We start from the raw sequence: 19075 nt of genomic DNA on the forward strand, positions 1-19075 counted from the left end.
TTCCTAAGCCAAGAGGGAGCTTAGGTACATTCCTTCCATAGGAATGAGTACATTCCTTTATTGGAATAGATATGTCCTCCCTAATTAAGAGGGAGAGATAGACACATCATTCTTGTCTTCACTTGGGAAGACAAAATGGAGGATTGGGTAAACATCTGGCATCTGATGCTCTTTGAGGATGTGTTAGGGCATCCAAGATAAGAGTAGTCATAGAGGACCAATATTCTTTAAGCACTGGGAATCCAAGATAAGAATAGTCCTAGTGGAACACACCCTAAGAACCCGAGTGGGGTATGTTCTGAGAGAGAAAATGATGAGGATGTTTATACATCAATGATCTTGCCAGCATTGTGCTCAGATCTCGTGGAAAGATCGAGTTGTTAATCAAGGCCTTGCTATGTGACAATGCTGGTTGATATGATGATATACAGTTGGGTTCCCAATCCAACTCTTCTTATGAGAAATTATTCAGATTAAGAATGACCAAGTGCCATTATGAATGCCTCCCTAGTTAAGAGGGAGTGTTGAAAAGTGTAACTAGGTTCGGTCTTCATAATGACGTGTAATTATGATTTTATATAATTGATGAAAAGAAGAAAAATGAAAGTATTATTGTAATTCTTGTCTCATGGGTTTCATGAGCAAGGATTTTTATTTTTAGTAATGGTTCCCATTGTGAGCCTTTAGGATTTGTCATCTAGTCATAAAAGTCAAATTGAGTCAATGTCATGTATGAAGGACCCTTCTTGGGCATGTTACATTTTGTATGAGTCATTAAAATAAGTATGAAAGCCCTCCAAGACAAGCACAAGACCTCTCCTTCAAGTCGGCTCAAGATGAAAGTAAGATAATCTCCAAAAGGCATGTCGGCCTTGTCTCCAAGTCATGTCAGCTAATTTGCATGGGCAAACTACTATTTATAGGCAGCTCGACTTTCATTCTAGGCACTGAATTTAGTCTTGCATCTGAAGTACATCAAAAGGTGTGAAAAGGAGAGATAGAAGCCTCTCATCTAGCACAAGGAGGAGGAGAATCCGAGTTATTTTGGCATTGTTTTGGTTACTTTTTCCTCGCACGTGTGGCATGTATTAAGGGTTCTGCAGTAGGGTTTTCTCAATCAGCAAAGGAGCCAAGAAAAGGATCTTTATATCAGCATACATCATAGCCGAGGTCATAAGATTGAGTCTCCTAGTCAAGCGAAGAAGGAAGATATCTCCAAACAGCTCACACGTGAGAATTAGATAAGCCGAGAGTTGCATATCTGTGGATGAGACTGAAATTGCAGAAGTGCAAATAGTTTGACTTGCGTTGACCATAGAAGGAAGGAAAAAGCAACAAGTTTGTTTCAAGAAGGACTTCATCAAGGAAGGTGTGTGACTTGGTCTTGGAGTGGCAAATAGGTCAAGGGTCTTGGTCTTGGTATTCGTTAATTGGAATCTCTATAAGAAGAAGAATTTGTTCGGGTTTTCCTCTCGAGTGGGAGAGGTTTTGGCCCTAACTTATAGCCTATATTCTATGTCTCTTGTCTCAATATGCTTAATGCATTGGTAGTTGTTTGATGAGGAATAATACTATACTAAAAGTAAAAGAATATCTTAATCTAAGAAGCAAAAAAGCATTCACAAGCAGTTACTAATAGAAGAGAAACCATTAACCTTGATGCCCTAGATTTCTCAACAATGAAGACCGACCATAGCTACAAAAATTCAACACATTTCAATCCATTTGACATGCTTTCAAAACTGAAATCCCTCTTGCAAATCTAGAAGAGATTTATGTATTTAGACCCATACTTTGCATATATTTTTCTGTAGAATGCCAACTGTCCTCATAGAAAAAACAGTTGTGAGGAGTCTAACATAAGTAATGAAATTACAAATAAGATTGAAATACGAGGGATAAGAGCCAATATCGTTGGCTAGCAGATGTGCCATTGCTAAAATCTTAATAAATATGTAGAGATGGGTCTCCTCTAATGGCAAATTGTTTAAAATGCATGCCATAGCAGGTATGCAAATTGATTTTATAACCCTTTAAGTTCCATATTTAACAGTGCCAAGCTTCTTGTGGGATAGTAACCAAAAACAAGCAAATCTATTATAATCAGCTATCCTAGATCCTCTTCCTCTATAGAATGTCTGTGATGTAATGCACAAAGTAAAACCAATTAACAAATAAACTGACTTCGAAAAATAATTTATTAAAGGTGGAACATTTACATATTACAATGATTCCTCCAAGAGAAGTAAGCAAAACATATTATCAAAACTCATTCACTATTTTAATGCAACGAAGGGTGAGACAAATCCAAAAATAAAATTAGCTAGTTCCATGGATAACAAAACAACATATTTGCCAATGCTAAAAATAAGAAAGGGCAACCCACATAGACACGATATGAATAGGAAGCCAAACATTCTATAATGGCATTGTGATTTCCTTCAAAATATCATATTAAGGCTTATTGATTTTTAAAAACAACACAATTCTTGAAAAGAACTCTTTCTTCTCGAGCTAAAAAACTAAATGGAATTCTGGAATCTATGCAAATACCAAAACTAGCTAATTATGCCATAAAAATTGGATACAACAGAAGTCCACCCTACAAGGGATTTTGACCAGCAATCAGTGTGCTCGAAATATTAAAGGATATGTACAGCACAGACCACTACTCCAACACTGTCGAAAACAAAGCAGTAAAGGCCACATTAGGTCCCACTGAACAATCATCTTGAAACAACAAAGGGAAGAGGGAAAAACTTCAAAAAATAACACTATGATACTCTTATCAGTTAAATAACATTTAATAATTACCACAGATAATAGGGGTCCTTGCTTGAACTTATCATGGAATGCAAATGCAAGAGGCTTGACTTGTTCCCCTGGTCCTCGAATAAATCCTCTGAATGTTACAAATAAGAAGATGCAAAATGTCAACAGGAAAAAATGAAAGTGTCAAATTTGTAAACCTCCTTTGACATGTTTAGTACGAAGATATCTTCAAGAAGATCGCAAATTGACTTCATAGATATCTTTTAAGAAATTATGGATAAAAGAACATGCACGAGAAAGACTTACACTAATGATGCTGATATAAATGGTGTCCTCCTTGTATCATAGATTGCAATAAGACCAAAGTACATCAAATCTCCACCAGTGTATGACACAGCCAATCTCTCTCCACATCCATCCCAAGCCATCTTTTCAATGTTGCCAAACCTAGATAGCAAAACATCATATAGGCCAAAAGTTTCATTTCCAGGTTGCTCCAAAGCTTAGACTCGAATTTTCAATCCCAAATGAAATAGGTGGTATCTTGAACCAATCATTTTGACAATGTTTCTGGTAAAACATAAATGAAACATGTGGTGAATCTTACCCTCCTGTTATGGATCCAATTTCTGGCAACTCCATCGGTAGTAAATGTGCATCTGGAAAAGTATTCAAGAAACCAAATTAAGATGAATCGATCAGGTGAAACAGACACTTGCTGGTTTGATATTTCTTTGTCAGAGAGCAGGAGATACAAAATGGCAGTGAAGACTTAATCACGATTTATAACAAACATGAAACAGATTGTAATAACACGTCAAAAATATTAGTCGCTTACAAAAGTAACACCATTTAGCACCACAAATGTTGACTTTTCACTATAGTTTGACTTTTCCACATCTACTGTGATTTTGACTGACCTTTCTGATAACAAAGGTGTTGTATAAGATTCACCAATACTATTCGTTGAAGAAAAACTATCTGGGAGGTCTTTGTTTATTCTCTCATGCGGTTGTAAACCTAATAATATCTAACTTAGAGAAAAGTCAAGGCAAGGTTTCTGTGACATCTCACAAATTGGCATTAGCAAACTAACCCTGTCACTTCTTATTTTCGAAGTTATGGGGTCAAAAACAGACATCACATCAAAAATGGACACTCCCCAGAATCCCACCCCATAATTCTGACTAGGAAACCAACCCGGCCACTTCTTATTTTCGAAGTTAAGGGATCAAAAACAAACATGACATTTAAGAAAGGTTAGACAGTTGATTGTAGAAAGTTTGAATGGATTGCATGATATCGAGGGCCCTACGTTTGGTAAGACGCTCAAGGTCTTAGAAAGTATGGCAAGAGTTAGATCGTGTGTCATTATGCTCGATCTAGAGTGTGACAGTCTGATTCTTCAAATATTCTGATGCTTTTTCAACAACATCAAAGAGCGTCACCAGACATTGTCAAAACCAGCATGCAAAATATTTTGTCCATAATTTTAGGCGAAAATGATGCCATTTGCAAGCGACTGTGATCAAAGTTGTTTGCTATTTGGAAGAAAGAGCAGGTTGTTTCACCTACTGCTCATGAATTCTCAAAAAGATTGGTTGAACACAACATATAGGGGCTCAAAAAACGGCTGACTGCAAATTCCTGCAAATTCAATGGGGTTGCAGATCACAAGATATTCCAACAAGGGTAAGAACCAAATAAGAAGGAAGCAAAATTGTCCATCATGGATAGTCGATCACTTTGGTAAGGATCTATTGCAGCGAAACGTTGTTGAGGACAAAAGAGCAGTTGTGACAATGGAGCATGGAAACAATGCCTTACTTCCTAAAGAACAGGTTAGTTGAGGAAGAATTGGTAGAAGAAGAAAGGGTTGGTGAAGCACATTCCTCGACATCTACAGATGCCATAACACAGGAGGATGACAGTAGCATTGACACACAAGATTTGATAGGTGAGCCTCTTATGATGATCAGCTGAAAAATCTTTGGATTTGCAGGATTGAGGAGAGGTACAGTTTGCATCAAAAGAATCATGAATCACTTCTTCTTGAGAACTCATTAAAGGCTCAAATGGCAGAATTGTACAAGATGCTTGAGCATTTCCATTATGCACCAGCCATCAATGAAGTGCAAGCGGGTATGAAGACATCCATCGTGGTTACGGGGCTTTCAGTTGATAGTCACCAGGAGCATACTCAGGAAAAAATTAATAATCTTGCAGAAGGCCTCTTAGCAATGAAGGAAAAACTCAGGAGGCTAAAAGGCACAATATTAAAGAAGGACAATGAGCTTGAGGTGTGTGGAATCATGTGTGCTAGGAAAGCTGCCAAGCTTTCTAGTATTGAGGAGCAATTAAAATTCCTGATGGGGCAGCAACAAAAGCATGCTCTTGAGTTGCATTTAGCAAGAGCAAGAGGTGTGATGTACATCAACCCTGTTCAGAAATACATAGGCAAGGCTTGTAGTACCTTGAATCCACATTTTCATATGAGTAGGTACGTGATTGATGAGCAGCCTTGCACATTATTCAGCCCAAATAGAGAGAGGATGATGACACATAAGCATGGGATGGAAGTTTGGTACAAGGTGTTTCCCTCTATGGAAAAAGGAGCCGAGTCTTGCAGGTCTCTCAGGTTGCTTCTATAGGATGGCTATTTTGTGGGGAGGCAGGAAAAAGAGATAGAGCTCCAGTGTAATGGTATTCTAGATGTCATCAAAGTAGCATAGTGGAAGCATGATGGACTCCAATGTTGGAAATGAGATCCAGGTGACGTACACCCATGGGAGGAAGACTTTGACATCCTTCCCTTGGTTGGCTTACTCAAATATCCTACCACCATTAGGGTATATGATGATATCAAGGTTTGGGATCTAGAGATTTTTGTGATAGATAATTTGTTGTATCATGGGAAAGAGTTGGCAAGAGGTACTAGGATCAATAGTATCCTATTGATGCAGCAAGATTTTAGTGGAGCCCTCTTCAGATTCATTTGGGATTCAAGAATTGGTCCTGGCATACAAGTTCTAGATTTCATTTTATTGATGCAATAGGAATTTGTTAGATTCATTTCGGATCCTGGTATTGAGGTTGGAATTGCTTGGGTTCAAGCCATTTCGGGAATGGAGGATTGTAATGTCCCTTTTTTTGAGTATTGGGAATGGAGACTAACTCAGTAGCCTATCCATTCCCATAGGCTATTATAATATCCCCTTTTAAGTTATTTTGTATGTTAGGATATTCCGACACATAGGAAATAGTTAAGTATAACTTGGTCTAGTGTAGAGTTAGGTAAAGTGTGTTTCTTTACGACGTACTTTTGTAACTTACAATCCGACGGTCACAATATGTAGTGATCCGACAGTTCATTCTCTCCTCGGTATTACCGACACTTGATCCATGGCTTAACACCCGATTGGTCCATGATCTCTATTTAAAGAGCATGGAGAGTCATTTGTAGGGTAACCGTTCATGAGAGAAGCTTATGCAAATTTTCATTCTTTTATTAATAAATTGCTTGAAATGGTTGCGTTGGCTCAGGCCGTGGATTGTTTCCCTCTTTGAGGGTTTTAACCATGTCAAGAATACTGGTGTATTGATATGTGATCTATTTGTAAGCGGTGTCCTTTGGTGTTCTGTCTGAGGAACTTACCCTATAAATTCCTACATGGTATCAGAGCTATTTGAGGGCCGCATACATTGGTGATCCAAATCTGAAGCCGGTAGAACTGCATCTGACTGTCGTTTCCTAGATCTATTGTTTTTTACTGTTTTCGGGCCGAGAGGACTGCTCTATTGTGTTAGGAGCATCTGTTCCAATGAGGAACCCCTTTCGTTTCACGCGAAACGGCTTCCAGTAGCCCTAGCTACATCATTTTTAAGATCTGGAGGTATACAGTCTTTATTTGCAGTTCTAGCTATACATTTCTCTGTTTAATTCAGTTTATTTAGCTCTCTGTTTTTTTATAACCAGATCTATACCTTTCATTTTTGCATATTCTCTTTGCCCTGCAACTCTGTGCAATTTGGGAAAATCAGAAACAGAAAGGAAAAAAATTTCTCATGCGTATGCTCTTTTCCGCCGCGCCTTAGTGTGATCTCGGAAAATCAAAAACATTGAGGAAAATATTTAGTTTTTGGCTAAAGCTAACTTCAAGTTGTAAGGTTTGTTTTTTTGTATGTCCATGTTGGGTTTTGTGGTTTTTGTTTTGTAGGCAAAAAGAAGCTTTTTCAAGTAAGCACGCACCCCAAAGCTTCAGTGACTAAAAAAATAAAAAACCCCCTTCCTCTTTTCCAAAAATTACTAACCTTTTAAACTAGCTCACTTGGTCCAAAGTTACTTTATGAGAATAGAGGTCTTGAGTTCAAGTCTTTCTTTTTGTTGAGTTATTTTTTCAAAAAGCACATGTAACTTATGTTTTAAAGTTACTTTATGTAAAAGTGTTCTCACCCATTATAAAAAGTGAGTCACTTATAATTCTAAAGTCTCTTTATTTTTATTTAAGTTACAACTTAGTGGGTAGCTCATAAAGTACCATTGTAAAAGTGACTTTCACTTATTTATAAAAGTGAGTCACATTTTTTTTTAAGTGAGCTAATTAGCTTAAGTTTGGAGCGGGGGGTGTAAATATAACATTATCATTCATTTCCGCATATTCACGCACTTCGTCGGCATCTTCAACAACTTTTCTTCAAAAAGCCATAACTTCTTCATCCAGAAGCCATTTTCAGAGCCGTTTTTTTTTTTAATTAGCCTAATTTTTCGAGATCTTTCCATTGGAACACTTAGTTTTAGCATCTACAGCTTCAGTTTCTGTTAAAATGGAAAGTCCATGCCAAGTTATTATTGACAGCACCAACTACTTCCAATGGTGGTCCTACATTGTGGATTTACTTAGAAGTAAAGGTCTTTACAGAATAGCCTCAGGCCAAGAAACCAAACCTCAAGATGAAGATAAGGCAGCCAAATGGGAAAATACGCAAGATCAATCCAGACCCAGATTCCAAATCAACTATCAAGCACATGGGTTGATAGGGATGTCTATTTCTCCAGACCTTAGATTCCATATCACAGAACTTGATACTCCTAATGAAGCAATCAAACAGCTCACTAAAGTTTTTGGAATTAAAAATGAAATTAGAGCCCATCAACTCAAAAATGAGTTGCTTACATTGGACCCCAATATGTTTTCTTCCATTGAAGATTTTTTGTCCAAGTTCAAGACCCTTAGACTTCTCTTGGAAAGTGTTAAGGTTGAGAAAGAGGATGGCAGCCTTATCTATTCCATCCTTACTAAGTTGGGACCAGCCTACTCTGTGTTTGTTTCCACCTTCCATTCTACTAGAGAAGCCTTTATTTTTCAAGGACAAGACTACAAGTCCCCCTCTTTTGATGTCTTTTGTGATTCTTTAATAAGAGAACAAAAAAATCTCTTATATCTTGATCTTCTTAATCTTGGAAACTCTTCTAAGAAAGCCTTAGCCGCCCAGCAGCAACCAAATTCAAAGAATCCTAAGAAGCAGTATCCTAAAAAGAATGGTCCTAAACCAAACAAGGGTCCTAAGCAATTTCAGTCTCAAAATGAAAAATCATTTCAACAAAATGATAAGGCAAATAAAAACAAAGAGAAGACGACTGATAGACATTGAAACTTTTGTAATCGAGATGGCCACTTAGAATCCAAATGCTTTAAAAAGATGGAAGCCCTGGAAGCAGCAATGAAGAAGCATAACATCCATTTGGAGCACTCTTCAACTTCAACTTCATCTTCAGGAATAGCACTTTTTGCATGTGGTAGTCAAGCATCTCGGTCTGGTTATGTACTAAATGTATCTTCTTCTTCTCATTCTCATGAGTAGCTCATTGATTTTGGAGCTTCTTACCACATGGCCAAAAGCAAAGCCATGTTTTCTTCTTTAAATGATTGTAACACCAAAAAAATATATGTTGGTGATGATAGATCTCTTAGTGTTGTAGGGACTGGAACTGTTCATGTAGAGAATGGTCAATTTAATGATGTATTATGTATTCCAACCTTATCCTGCAACCTTCTATCTGTATATCAGATAACTCATTCAGGTGAAGGTAAAATCATTGAATTTTCACCTCACGATGTTGTAATTAAGGACCTAAGAGATCCTAGACAGATTTCAGCTACTGGCATTGTTGATGATTCTACAAGGTTGTATAAGTTTAACAACTTTGGGTCATCAAATCTTCCCTCAATATTTGTTGCTCATAATGATGAAGTGAGCAAACTTTGGCATGAGCGATTTGGTCACTTAAACTATCGCTCCCTTCAGAATCTATGTAAAGAAAATATGGTGACAAGTCTTCCAATGGTATCTTGCAGAGATGGTGTTTGTTCCGGATGTGTACTCGGAAAACATTATCGGGATAGTTTTGAAAAACGTACCTCTTGGCACGCCTCAACCCCTTTACAGCTTGTGCATAGTGATTTATGTGGTCCACTTCCAGTTGTTTCATTCTCTGGCTACAAGTATTTCTTAACTTTCATTGATGATTTCTCTAGACGCACTTGGGTATACTTAAAACTCAAGAGTGAAGTATTTAACATGTTCTTGGCCTTTAAGGCCTTTGTTGAAAAACAATCTAGACATCAAATTCTTAAGCTAAGATCTGATAATGGCGAAGAATATGTTAACAACAAATTCATCAACTTTTGCACTGAGAATGGAATTCAAATGCAACATACTGTTCCATATACTCCACAACAAAATGGTGTAGCTGAAAGGAAGGATCGCACCTTAAAGGAAATGGCTAATTGTATGCTTCAATCTAAAGGACTTAGTCTTAATTTTTGGGCAGAAGCAATTAACTATGCAAATTACATAGTAAATCGCACTCCTACTATAGTTTTAAAGAATATCGCTCCAGAAGAAGCATGGAGCTCAATTAAAGCAGATGTAAGTCACTTTCGTGTTTTTGGAAGTGAAGCATGGGTCCATATTCCAGATGAGAAACATAAAGCTAGAACCTAAGAGTGAAAAATGTATTTTTGTTGGATATTTTGAAGATGTGAAAGGATATAGCCTTATTCCACTTAAGTTCAAAAATGTTATCATTAGAAGAGATGTAAAGTTTGCTGAAAATATATCGACCTACGAGCCCAGCTCAGCTGATGTGCCACCTCTCTCTATCCCTTCTACTTCTGAAAATATTTCTTCTTCAGATGATAATAGCGAGGATGGCAATCCTCCCCCACCTTCTCAGGATCCTCCTTCAGCTCCTCCGCTTCCAAAATGGGTTCGTGCTACTCGGGATGCAGCAGGTGCTCTTGCCGGTGATCCTACAGATCAGCGACATACACGTTCTCAGTTCGATAGAGCCTCTTCTTTATTGGCTCAAGCTTCAGCGAATTTTGATCCTGACACCTTTGCAGGAGCTTCAGGCTATCCAGATTGGGACGTAGCTATGAATGAAGAATATCGTTCATTATTGGAAAATGATACATGGGATCTTGTTCCTCTTCCAAAGGGACGAAAACTTGTTAGATGCAAATGGGTTTACAGAACCAAGTATGGACCAGAAGGAAAAGTTGATAAACATAAAGCTCGCCTTGTTGCTAAGGGTTTTTCACAAGTTGAAGGCATTGACTACACTGAAACCTTCTCCCCTATTGCCAAAATGAACTATATACGCCTTTTTCTTTCCCTTGCTGCCTCTTTCAAATGGGAAGTCCATCAGATGGATGTTAAATCTGCCTTCTTGCATGGGGACTTGCACGAAGAAATCTATATGGAACAACCTACTAGCTTTATACAAACAGACTCCAGTCTTGTATGTCGGCTTAAGAAATCCCTTTATGGTCTCAAGCAAGCCCCTCGAGCTTGGTATGCCAAAATGGATAGCTTTCTTTTAGAAACTAGCTTTTCTAGGTGTCATTCTGACAATACTGTCTACAGCAAGAAAGTGGGCAAGTCTCTTATCATTCTTGTTCTTTATGTTGATGATCTTATCCTTACTGGTAGTGATCCGAACCTTATAAACCATGTGAAGTCCAGCCTTAAAAATAAGTTTGAAATGATAGACTTAGGACACTTGCATTATTTCCTTGGTCTTCAAGTCTTGCAATCCAAGGAAGGTATTTCCCTTTCCCAGTCCAATTATCCCTGTGATCTTCTACGCCATTTTCACATGGAAGACTGTAAGCCAACCCCTTCTCCCTTTCAGTTTGGAGCCAAAATTTCAGTCACTTGTACTTCCCCTGAAGTTGATGCTACCTTATACCATCAACTTGTAGGAAAACTTTTGTATCTGACCCATACTCGTCCTGACCTTTCCTTTGATGTTGGCCTTATTGCTCGGTTTATGCAAAACCCACATGAAAGTCATTGGAAAGTAGCTAAAAGAATACTTCATTATGTTCAAGGTACAGTTCAGTTTGGGATTCATTACAGTGCAGTAGCATCTCCTCTATTGGTTGCTTTCACTGATTCCGATTGCGCTGGTGACCCTGATGATTGGAAGTGTTGTCGCACAGATTGACACGACAACGCTCAGACTGGGGGCTGTCACCCTGATCCCCGATCTCTCCGTTTAACCCTGTCTCCCATGGCTAAGGGAGGTAGACCCTATGAAATGATGAAAACCAACTGTGAACCAGTTGGGTTGGGAGACACGAAGGAGCAAGCACTAAATTGATTTTGTTAAGTTAAAAGACCAGTGCCTTGTGGGATTGATGTTTAAACGATTACTTGCTAGATGTTGTAGAAATATAAACCATGAACAACAATCATTTATCATCAAATAAATCGAACAATGCAAGATATCCATTAAAACCACAATGCTCTTATAATGATTCAGCGATTAAAGTTCAATAATGATATCCCAGCGAAAAAAATTTCGAAAGATAAATGCTTTAAACAATCACGCAATTATGAATCATTAACCAGATATCATATTCATGCAGCTAATCATAAATCGAAAACTTAAATCTCAGCAAGAAAAATATGACGTGATAACTTCCCAAGAAAAACTGAATCTGGCAAAAATTTCCCACAATATTTTTTATCCTTTTCAAATACGACAAAAGATTTTAAGCTAAAGCTAAATAAAATCTAAATCTATAAGTTTTTATTTTTTTTTATTTTTTTTATTTTTATGATTCAAAAGAAATTTAAACTAAACTAAATTAAAAGATAGATATTAAACTAAAAACCTAAATCTAAAATTTAATAAACAAAACCTAAAATCTAATATAACCTAGTCTAAAGTTATAAATGAGACTATGTAAAAATTTGAAATCTAAATCTAAATAATGGAAACGTAACTTAATACTAAAGTAAAATGCGAAATAACGCGTGACCTTTTAGATGTTTCCTTCATTAAAAAAAAAAATACGCCTTAACTTATGCTAACCAACGTATATATCCACAAGAAGAAACGTGCTCTTACTGCGGTTTCCAGCTCTCGACGGCGCGATGTTTTTTCGACGGCGGACTGAAAGGATGCGGATGGGCGAGCAGTGCACAGGTAGTAATGAATTTGCTGCAGAACGAGGAGATTATGCAGCCGCACGGAAGGGAGACGGAGATCTGGACAGCGGCGATAGAGATCAATTGTGGAAGGGAAGAATTGCAGACGTGACCAGAGGCAAAACGAAATGCCTCAGTTATTGATGTCTCGTGGTTTCTCTCATCCTCTGACCATTGTTGAAACTTTTGAACCTGTATTTTAATGGCATTTATCTGACTAGAGTGTTCAACCTTTATAGCATTGATTTGCCTGGCATGGTCTTCTTCCATATCTTTTATTACTTTATCGTTCTTTTCCTTTATATTCATCAAGCAATACTGCATGGAGTTTATTTCTTCTTTATGATTTGCTTGCATGGTAGCTAACTGATTATTATGATTGAACGTCATGATAGTCATTTCTTCATCCATAGTTAATAACTTGGTCTGCATAGAATTAATTTCCCTATCATGATCAGCTTTCATGGTCGTCATATTTTCCTCTAAGCCTGACATCTTGCTTTGCATGAATCTAATTTCTGTGTCATGATTAATCTTCATGGCTTCAATTTCCTTACTATGTTGATTTTGCATGATCTCCATCTCCCTATTACGCTTTTCCAGGTGAGTGCATAAAGTTCTCACATCATTGGCGTAATTAGTTTGATTTATCTCCATATTTCTTACCAGTAGCAATAGATCTTGTATAATTTGCTTATGATCTTCCTTTTCATTGTCAACACTACTATTATCCAGTGTTTTACAAAACGGACTCGGATTCGGACTCGGCCGAGGATCGACTCGGACTCGGACTCGGAAACGGCAATGACTCGGCCGGCTCGATTTCAATGACTCGGTCGTTGTAAAAAATACATTAAATATTTATTTTTTTTATAAAAAAACATAATTTCTCTAAAAAATACATTAATTTCTATAATTTTTATAAAAATACATTAAATAAGCATCATTTCTCTATGTATAACTAAAATCAATAAATTTACTGTTATCTGACCAGTTAGATGACCCTAGAAAGTAGTACAGCAACTTCAGTTGTAAGGAAGGAAGAGAAGTTTCAGTCTCATTAATGCTTGGGCTTCTGCTAACCAGGAAGTCAAATTCCAATCTCCTTTTGTGGAAGCTTTCAAAAACAACTGATCAACCACACTACCATGAAGGAATATTCATCAACTAAATGGTGTCTCTAGTTCATGAAAATTGAATGAAAGGCAGGAATTCTGTTTCAATGAACTTTATAAAGTACACTATCAAGAAACATCCAATCAAATGAATTTGATGGTTCATAATTTTAAAATGCATCCATTCTTGAATCTTTACTTGTATACACTATTTCCCTTGTACCATATGTTAATCTGGATTCTGAAGCATCTCTTAGCATGTTCAAAGAATGAGTGTATTTAACAGACAAGCTGCTTTTGTCTCAACGAGTCAGCATTTAGGCTATCAATGGATTTGCTGGCATATGTTACCTCCCAGTACTAGCCATAATTATGGGTCAACCTTATGTAATTTAAGGCTCCAGGAACTCATTACTATGACAGAATGTTCATGGGGCCTCCATTCTCAGCATTACCTCTATTTGTGCTCTCTCTGAGTTGCGAGAAATGTATCAAATCTTTAATTTCATCCAATGAAGCTAAAGCCTAAGACTTTAAAGTTTATATATATCTCTGGAAAGGCTTTAAGCAACGACAATAAAGCTATACAACCTCCTCAGCTAAAGTTTAAACACAATACCGTTTATAGTTGACTCGGACTCGGACCCGGCCGGGTTGACCGAGTCAGCTATGACTCGGCCGAGTCATTGGCTGACTCGGCCGAGTCATAGCTGACTCGGCCAGCCGAACCGGGTCATGGGCCGGGTCAAAAAAATTTGCAACGAAACGGATTGAAACGGCCGTTTCCGTTTCGGTTCGGCCGTTTCGTAAAACAATGCTATTATCTGCAATGGTACAAGTGGATGGCACATTCTGATATGAAGGATTGTCTTGGACAGCTGGACCTTTTACAAGATTACTTTCATTTTGTTGCACAATTTTAGGGGCACAAGGCGAGCTATCTGGATCACCATATCTATCTTTAAAAGCATCGACAATGTCTTGCAAAGAAATGAAGGAATCTTCAGGACAACTATTAAACCAGTTCAAAGCATCACCCTTTAAATAATGGACAAACAGACGCATCTTGACATCTTCATGATTATATTGAGGAAGTTTACAATATATGATCATTACACAAGTAAACCAACTGTGAACCAGTTGAGTTGGGAGACACGAAGGAGCAAGCACTAAATTGATTTTGTTAAGTTAAAAGACCAGTGCCTTGTGGGATTGATGTTTAAACAATTACTTGCTAGATGTTGTAGAAATATAAACCATGAAAAACAATCATTTATCATCAAATAAATCGAACAATGCAAGATATCCAGTAAAACCACAATGCTCTTATAATGATTCAGCGATTAAAGTTCAATAATGATATCCCAGCGAAAAAAATTTCAAAAGATAAATGCTTTAAACAATCACGCAATTATGAATCATTAACCAGATATCATATTCATGCAGCTAATCATAAATCGAAAACTTAAATCTCAGCAAGAAAAATATGACGTGATAACTTCCCAAGAAAAACTGAATCTGGCAAAAATTTCCCACAATATTTTTTATCCTTTTCAAATACGACAAAAGATTTTAAGCTAAAGCTAAATAAAATCTAAATCTATAATTTTTTATTTTTTTTTATTTTTTTTATTTATTTATTTATTTTTTTTATTTTTTTATTTTTTTTAATGATTCAAAAGAAATTTAAACTAAACTAAATTAAAAGATAAATATTAAACTAAAAACCTAAATCTAAAATTTAATAAACAAAACCTAAAATCTAATATAACCTAGTCTAAAGTTATAAATGAGACTATGTAAAAAATTGAAATCTAAATCTAAATAATGGAAACGTAACTTAATACTAAAGTAAAATGCGAAATAACGCGTGACCTTTTAGATGTTTCCTTCATAAAAAAAAAAAAAAAAAATACGCCTTAACTTATGCTAACCAACGTATATACCCACAAGAAGAAACGTGCTCTTACTGCGATTTCCAGCTCTCGACGGCGGGATGTTTCTTCGACGGCGGACTGAAAGGATGCGGATGGGCGAGCAGTGCACAGGTAGTAATGAATTTGTTGCAGAACGAGGAGATTATGCAGCCGCACGGAAGGGAGACGGAGATCTGGACAGCGGCGATAGAGATCAATTGCGGAAGGGAAGAATTGCAGACGTGACCAGAGGCAAAACGAAATGCCTCAGTCGTAACACCATTTACTCAGCAGTTTCCTCCGCCAGCAGAGAAAAGAAAGCTATGCAGTGGGATTACGGGTGGAGAAAGGCGTATTTGCGTTGACAAACCATGAATTAGGACGCAGCTCTGAGAAACCCCAAGGACAAATCGAGTATTTTAATGCAGCTGTGCTGATCGAATTTGAACAGGATTGCGTTGGGGCGACTTCTCAGATCAAAACGATGAGGGCTTCAGCTTGATAACAGGGACCTTTTTTTTTTATTTGACAGAGAAAGGAAAGAATTCCTCAGTTACGTAGAGCCTGTTGAGCTGCTCCTGCAACCAACGATTTATTTCACTGCGTCTTCCCTTGTAGATTGGCGTAATTATTGGGCAGAGGGAATCGATAGAACCGTTTATGGATGGCTGAGCTGGAGAGAGAGAGGTGGCCTGAAGGAGCTTTGAGGAGATGGCAGCAGGATGAGAGTAAAAGTGTTTAAAATCCAGTAACAAAATTTTCAATCTTTCCAGCTCCAGAATCCTGAAGAATTTCTCAAAACCCTGCACCTGCAATTAAAAGAAAATAAAACCCTAATGAAATCTGTGTATAAAGCAAAATTTGGAACCCCAGATCAGCTGAGTAATTTACAGATTTTGACCCTTGAACAGCCAGATTTAGCAATAACAGCAGTAATATTATCAGAATTTAATTTTAATATAAAACGCTTCAGAAAACCTTGCATGCATTCATAAAAAATATATTTCGAATGATAAGCCTGGGATCAAGAACTGGCTGGGCTCTTTCAGAAAACACAATCCGAGAGTTGGCTGGTTCAGCCGAGAACTTCCCCCAACGCCCGATAATCTAAAAAAAAGATTTCCTGCACAGCTTAAAGTCAACCATCAACATAGAAGGAGAAAACAATAGTGAAACCCCGATCAAATGGAGATACCTGCCAATATATTTCAGAATCTAAACTATCATTCAAACCTCAAAGATCAGACAAGATACCTGTGCCTAGATCAATCTTCATTAAGCTATCATTAATGGCTGAAAATAAAATTATGCAGAAAAATAGAACAATCTTACAGCATTTTCAGAAGAGTAACACCAACAAGATTTTTAACCCCAAAGTCTTCTTTATTGCACAAAAAAATGAACTACAAGAGAGCTTCTTCAGCACAAGACTCACAGATCTTATCCGATCTCAAATGACTCCTAGCACCCTATTTAAAGCAAAAATTCCCAACAGCTAGTTCGAGTGATCCATGTCAAAATGATCTCGACCGTCGATGAGGATCAAGACATCTCTTAATCTCATCCGTCGAATTTTTTAATGCATTAAAAATTGAAATTCTGCATTTATTTACTCATAAATATTATTATTTTATTATTTTTAGGTTTTTACTTTATTTTTTAATTTTTTTAATTTTTATCTAAATTTTCATTTATATATATATATATATTTTTATTTTTTATTTTTCAGTTATTTTTTTTTTTTTTTAATTTTTAATTTATTTTTAAATGGATCCTCGAACTTAGCCTTTGGAAAAATTACCTAGGACCTAGGACTTAGGACTTATGAGGGGATTAAAACATTTTCTAACCCTCAAGACACTTTACATCATGACTTTTACAACTTTACATCTCAAGGGGGAGAACCCATTTGACATAGACCCTCATAAACCACCCAGTTCTGCGACACAACTATAATCTCGCAGATTAACACACTAGGATTCTCCTAAGATTCTAGTGACAAAATCCATCCCGGCTTTGGGGTTACGCTGAAGGAAAACTCTGCCGATCATGGATCGGTGAGACGAAAAACCTTCCGGGACGTAGATTATCACTTAGAAAATTAGGTCCACCTAGACAATTTACAGACATGACTCATATCTGCTAAGATTATTTACAATTTATACATGCAGACTGGGTTTACAACATAAATTGATCAAACTGTCGATGACTGAAGGATGGCACGGACATGTCGATCAAGCGCTACCCTTTTTGCAAAGAAAAAAGGGGGTGTACTGCTATGGGCAGTTGACCGATAGTGGTCAACAGGAAGTCTACTGCAAGTTATGTGTTCACTCTTGGTTAAGGACCTATTACATGGGCTTGCAAGAAACAAAGTGCCATTTCTCTTTCTTCAGCAAAAGCAGAGTATCGTGGTGCCGTAGAAGCTAGTAAGGAAGCCCTGTGGCTTCGTTAGATCCTATCAAAGTTTGGCTTTTAGCAGCAGCATCCGACTACACTTTGGTGTGATAATCAAAGTGCCATTCAACTATGAAAAGATCCAGTCCAACATCAGTGCAGCAAACACATTGAATTGCACATGCACTTCATCAGAAAGCTCATTCATGACCAAGTTCTTGAAGTGCAATATTGTTCAACAGATGATCAATTTGTAGACATCTTTACAAAGGCTCTCACAGAGGCGAAGTTTATTAAACTTCGATTTATGATTGGAGTTCAGGAAGTTGTCACTAAGGGGGGATAGGCTCTAATGCCTCCTTCCTTCTCCTACTATGTCATATTTGTACATCCTTCAATCCTATCCCAAGTTGTTCTTAGGGGGGGATGTTAGGATATTCCGACACAGGAAATAGTTAAGTATAACTTGGTCTAGCGTAGAGTAAGGTAAAGTGTGTTTCTTTACTATGTACTTTTGTAACTTACAATCCGACGGTCACGATATGTAGTGATCCGACGGTTCATTCTCTCCTCGGTATTATTGACACTTGATTCGTGGCTTAACACCCGATTGGTCCATGATCTCTATTTAAAGAGCATGGAGGGTCATTTGTAGGGTAACCGTTCATGAGAGAAGCTGATGTAAATTTTCATTCTTTTATTAATAAATTGCCTAAAGTGGTCGCGTTAGCTCAAGCCGTGGATTGTTTCCCTCTTTGAGGGTTTTAACCACGTCAAGAACACTGGTGTATTGATCTGTGATCTGTTTGTGAGCGGTGTCCTTTGGTGTTCTGTCTGAAGAACTTACCCTATAAATTCCTACATTGTAATCCTCCCAGACATTTCCCAAAAAACTTCAAGAAATAATTTTGCCACAAAATTAAATTCGACACAGAAAATTTGGAGAACCCACATTTTTATTTAAATCCACACAAGAAAAATAAGGAGTCAATAACTGTAATTTCTAGATAAAATTCCACAGCAAAATTCTAGCCAATTTTTATTAATAAATTCTGGGGAAATTTACAAAAAATTATTCATGGAAACCATTAGCAAAATTTGGATGGTTCCCCCTTAAATCAACTCAGCCTCCTCTAAGAAAAGAAGCCTAGCACCTGTAATCTCATCCCTCTAAGCAATTGAGCCCTCTTCTTGGGAAATATTTCAGCCTTCAACAAATAAATTGATCCTCCTTGAAGATATGTGTATTGTTGCAATTAGACCCTTCTTCTGGACTTTGGTATTTGATCCTCCTTCTCTGATGTGCACCAATGAAGAAACTAAAGTGGTTCTCCCTCTTGACTAGCTAGGGTGGATGTTTCACCACTGAAAGCA

The 19075-nt window shown here is 37.3% G+C and overlaps 1 protein-coding gene across 1 annotated transcript in view; it reads right to left on the reverse strand.

Moving 5' to 3' along the window:
* Positions 1-2398: 2398 nt before the first annotated feature.
* LOC149169708 (Transducin/WD40 repeat-like superfamily protein) overlaps positions 2399-19075 on the reverse strand; it is a 233819-nt gene continuing 217142 nt past the window's right edge. The window contains exons 11-14 of the mRNA XM_089428776.1: positions 3380-3431; positions 3079-3219; positions 2815-2902; positions 2399-2679 (exon numbers count right to left, since the gene is read on the reverse strand). Coding sequence (XP_089284902.1) covers positions 2626-2679; positions 2815-2902; positions 3079-3219; positions 3380-3431 — 335 coding nt within the window. The 3' untranslated portion in view covers positions 2399-2625. The remainder of the gene's footprint in view (positions 2680-2814; positions 2903-3078; positions 3220-3379; positions 3432-19075) is intronic.

The sequence above is a fragment of the Pinus tabuliformis genome, chromosome 4_2 (genome assembly GCF_031772625.1).
Source record: "Pinus tabuliformis cultivar Carrire ecotype Pingquan chromosome 4_2, CPIR1, whole genome shotgun sequence".
Taxonomy (NCBI): Eukaryota; Viridiplantae; Streptophyta; class Pinopsida; order Pinales; family Pinaceae; genus Pinus; species Pinus tabuliformis.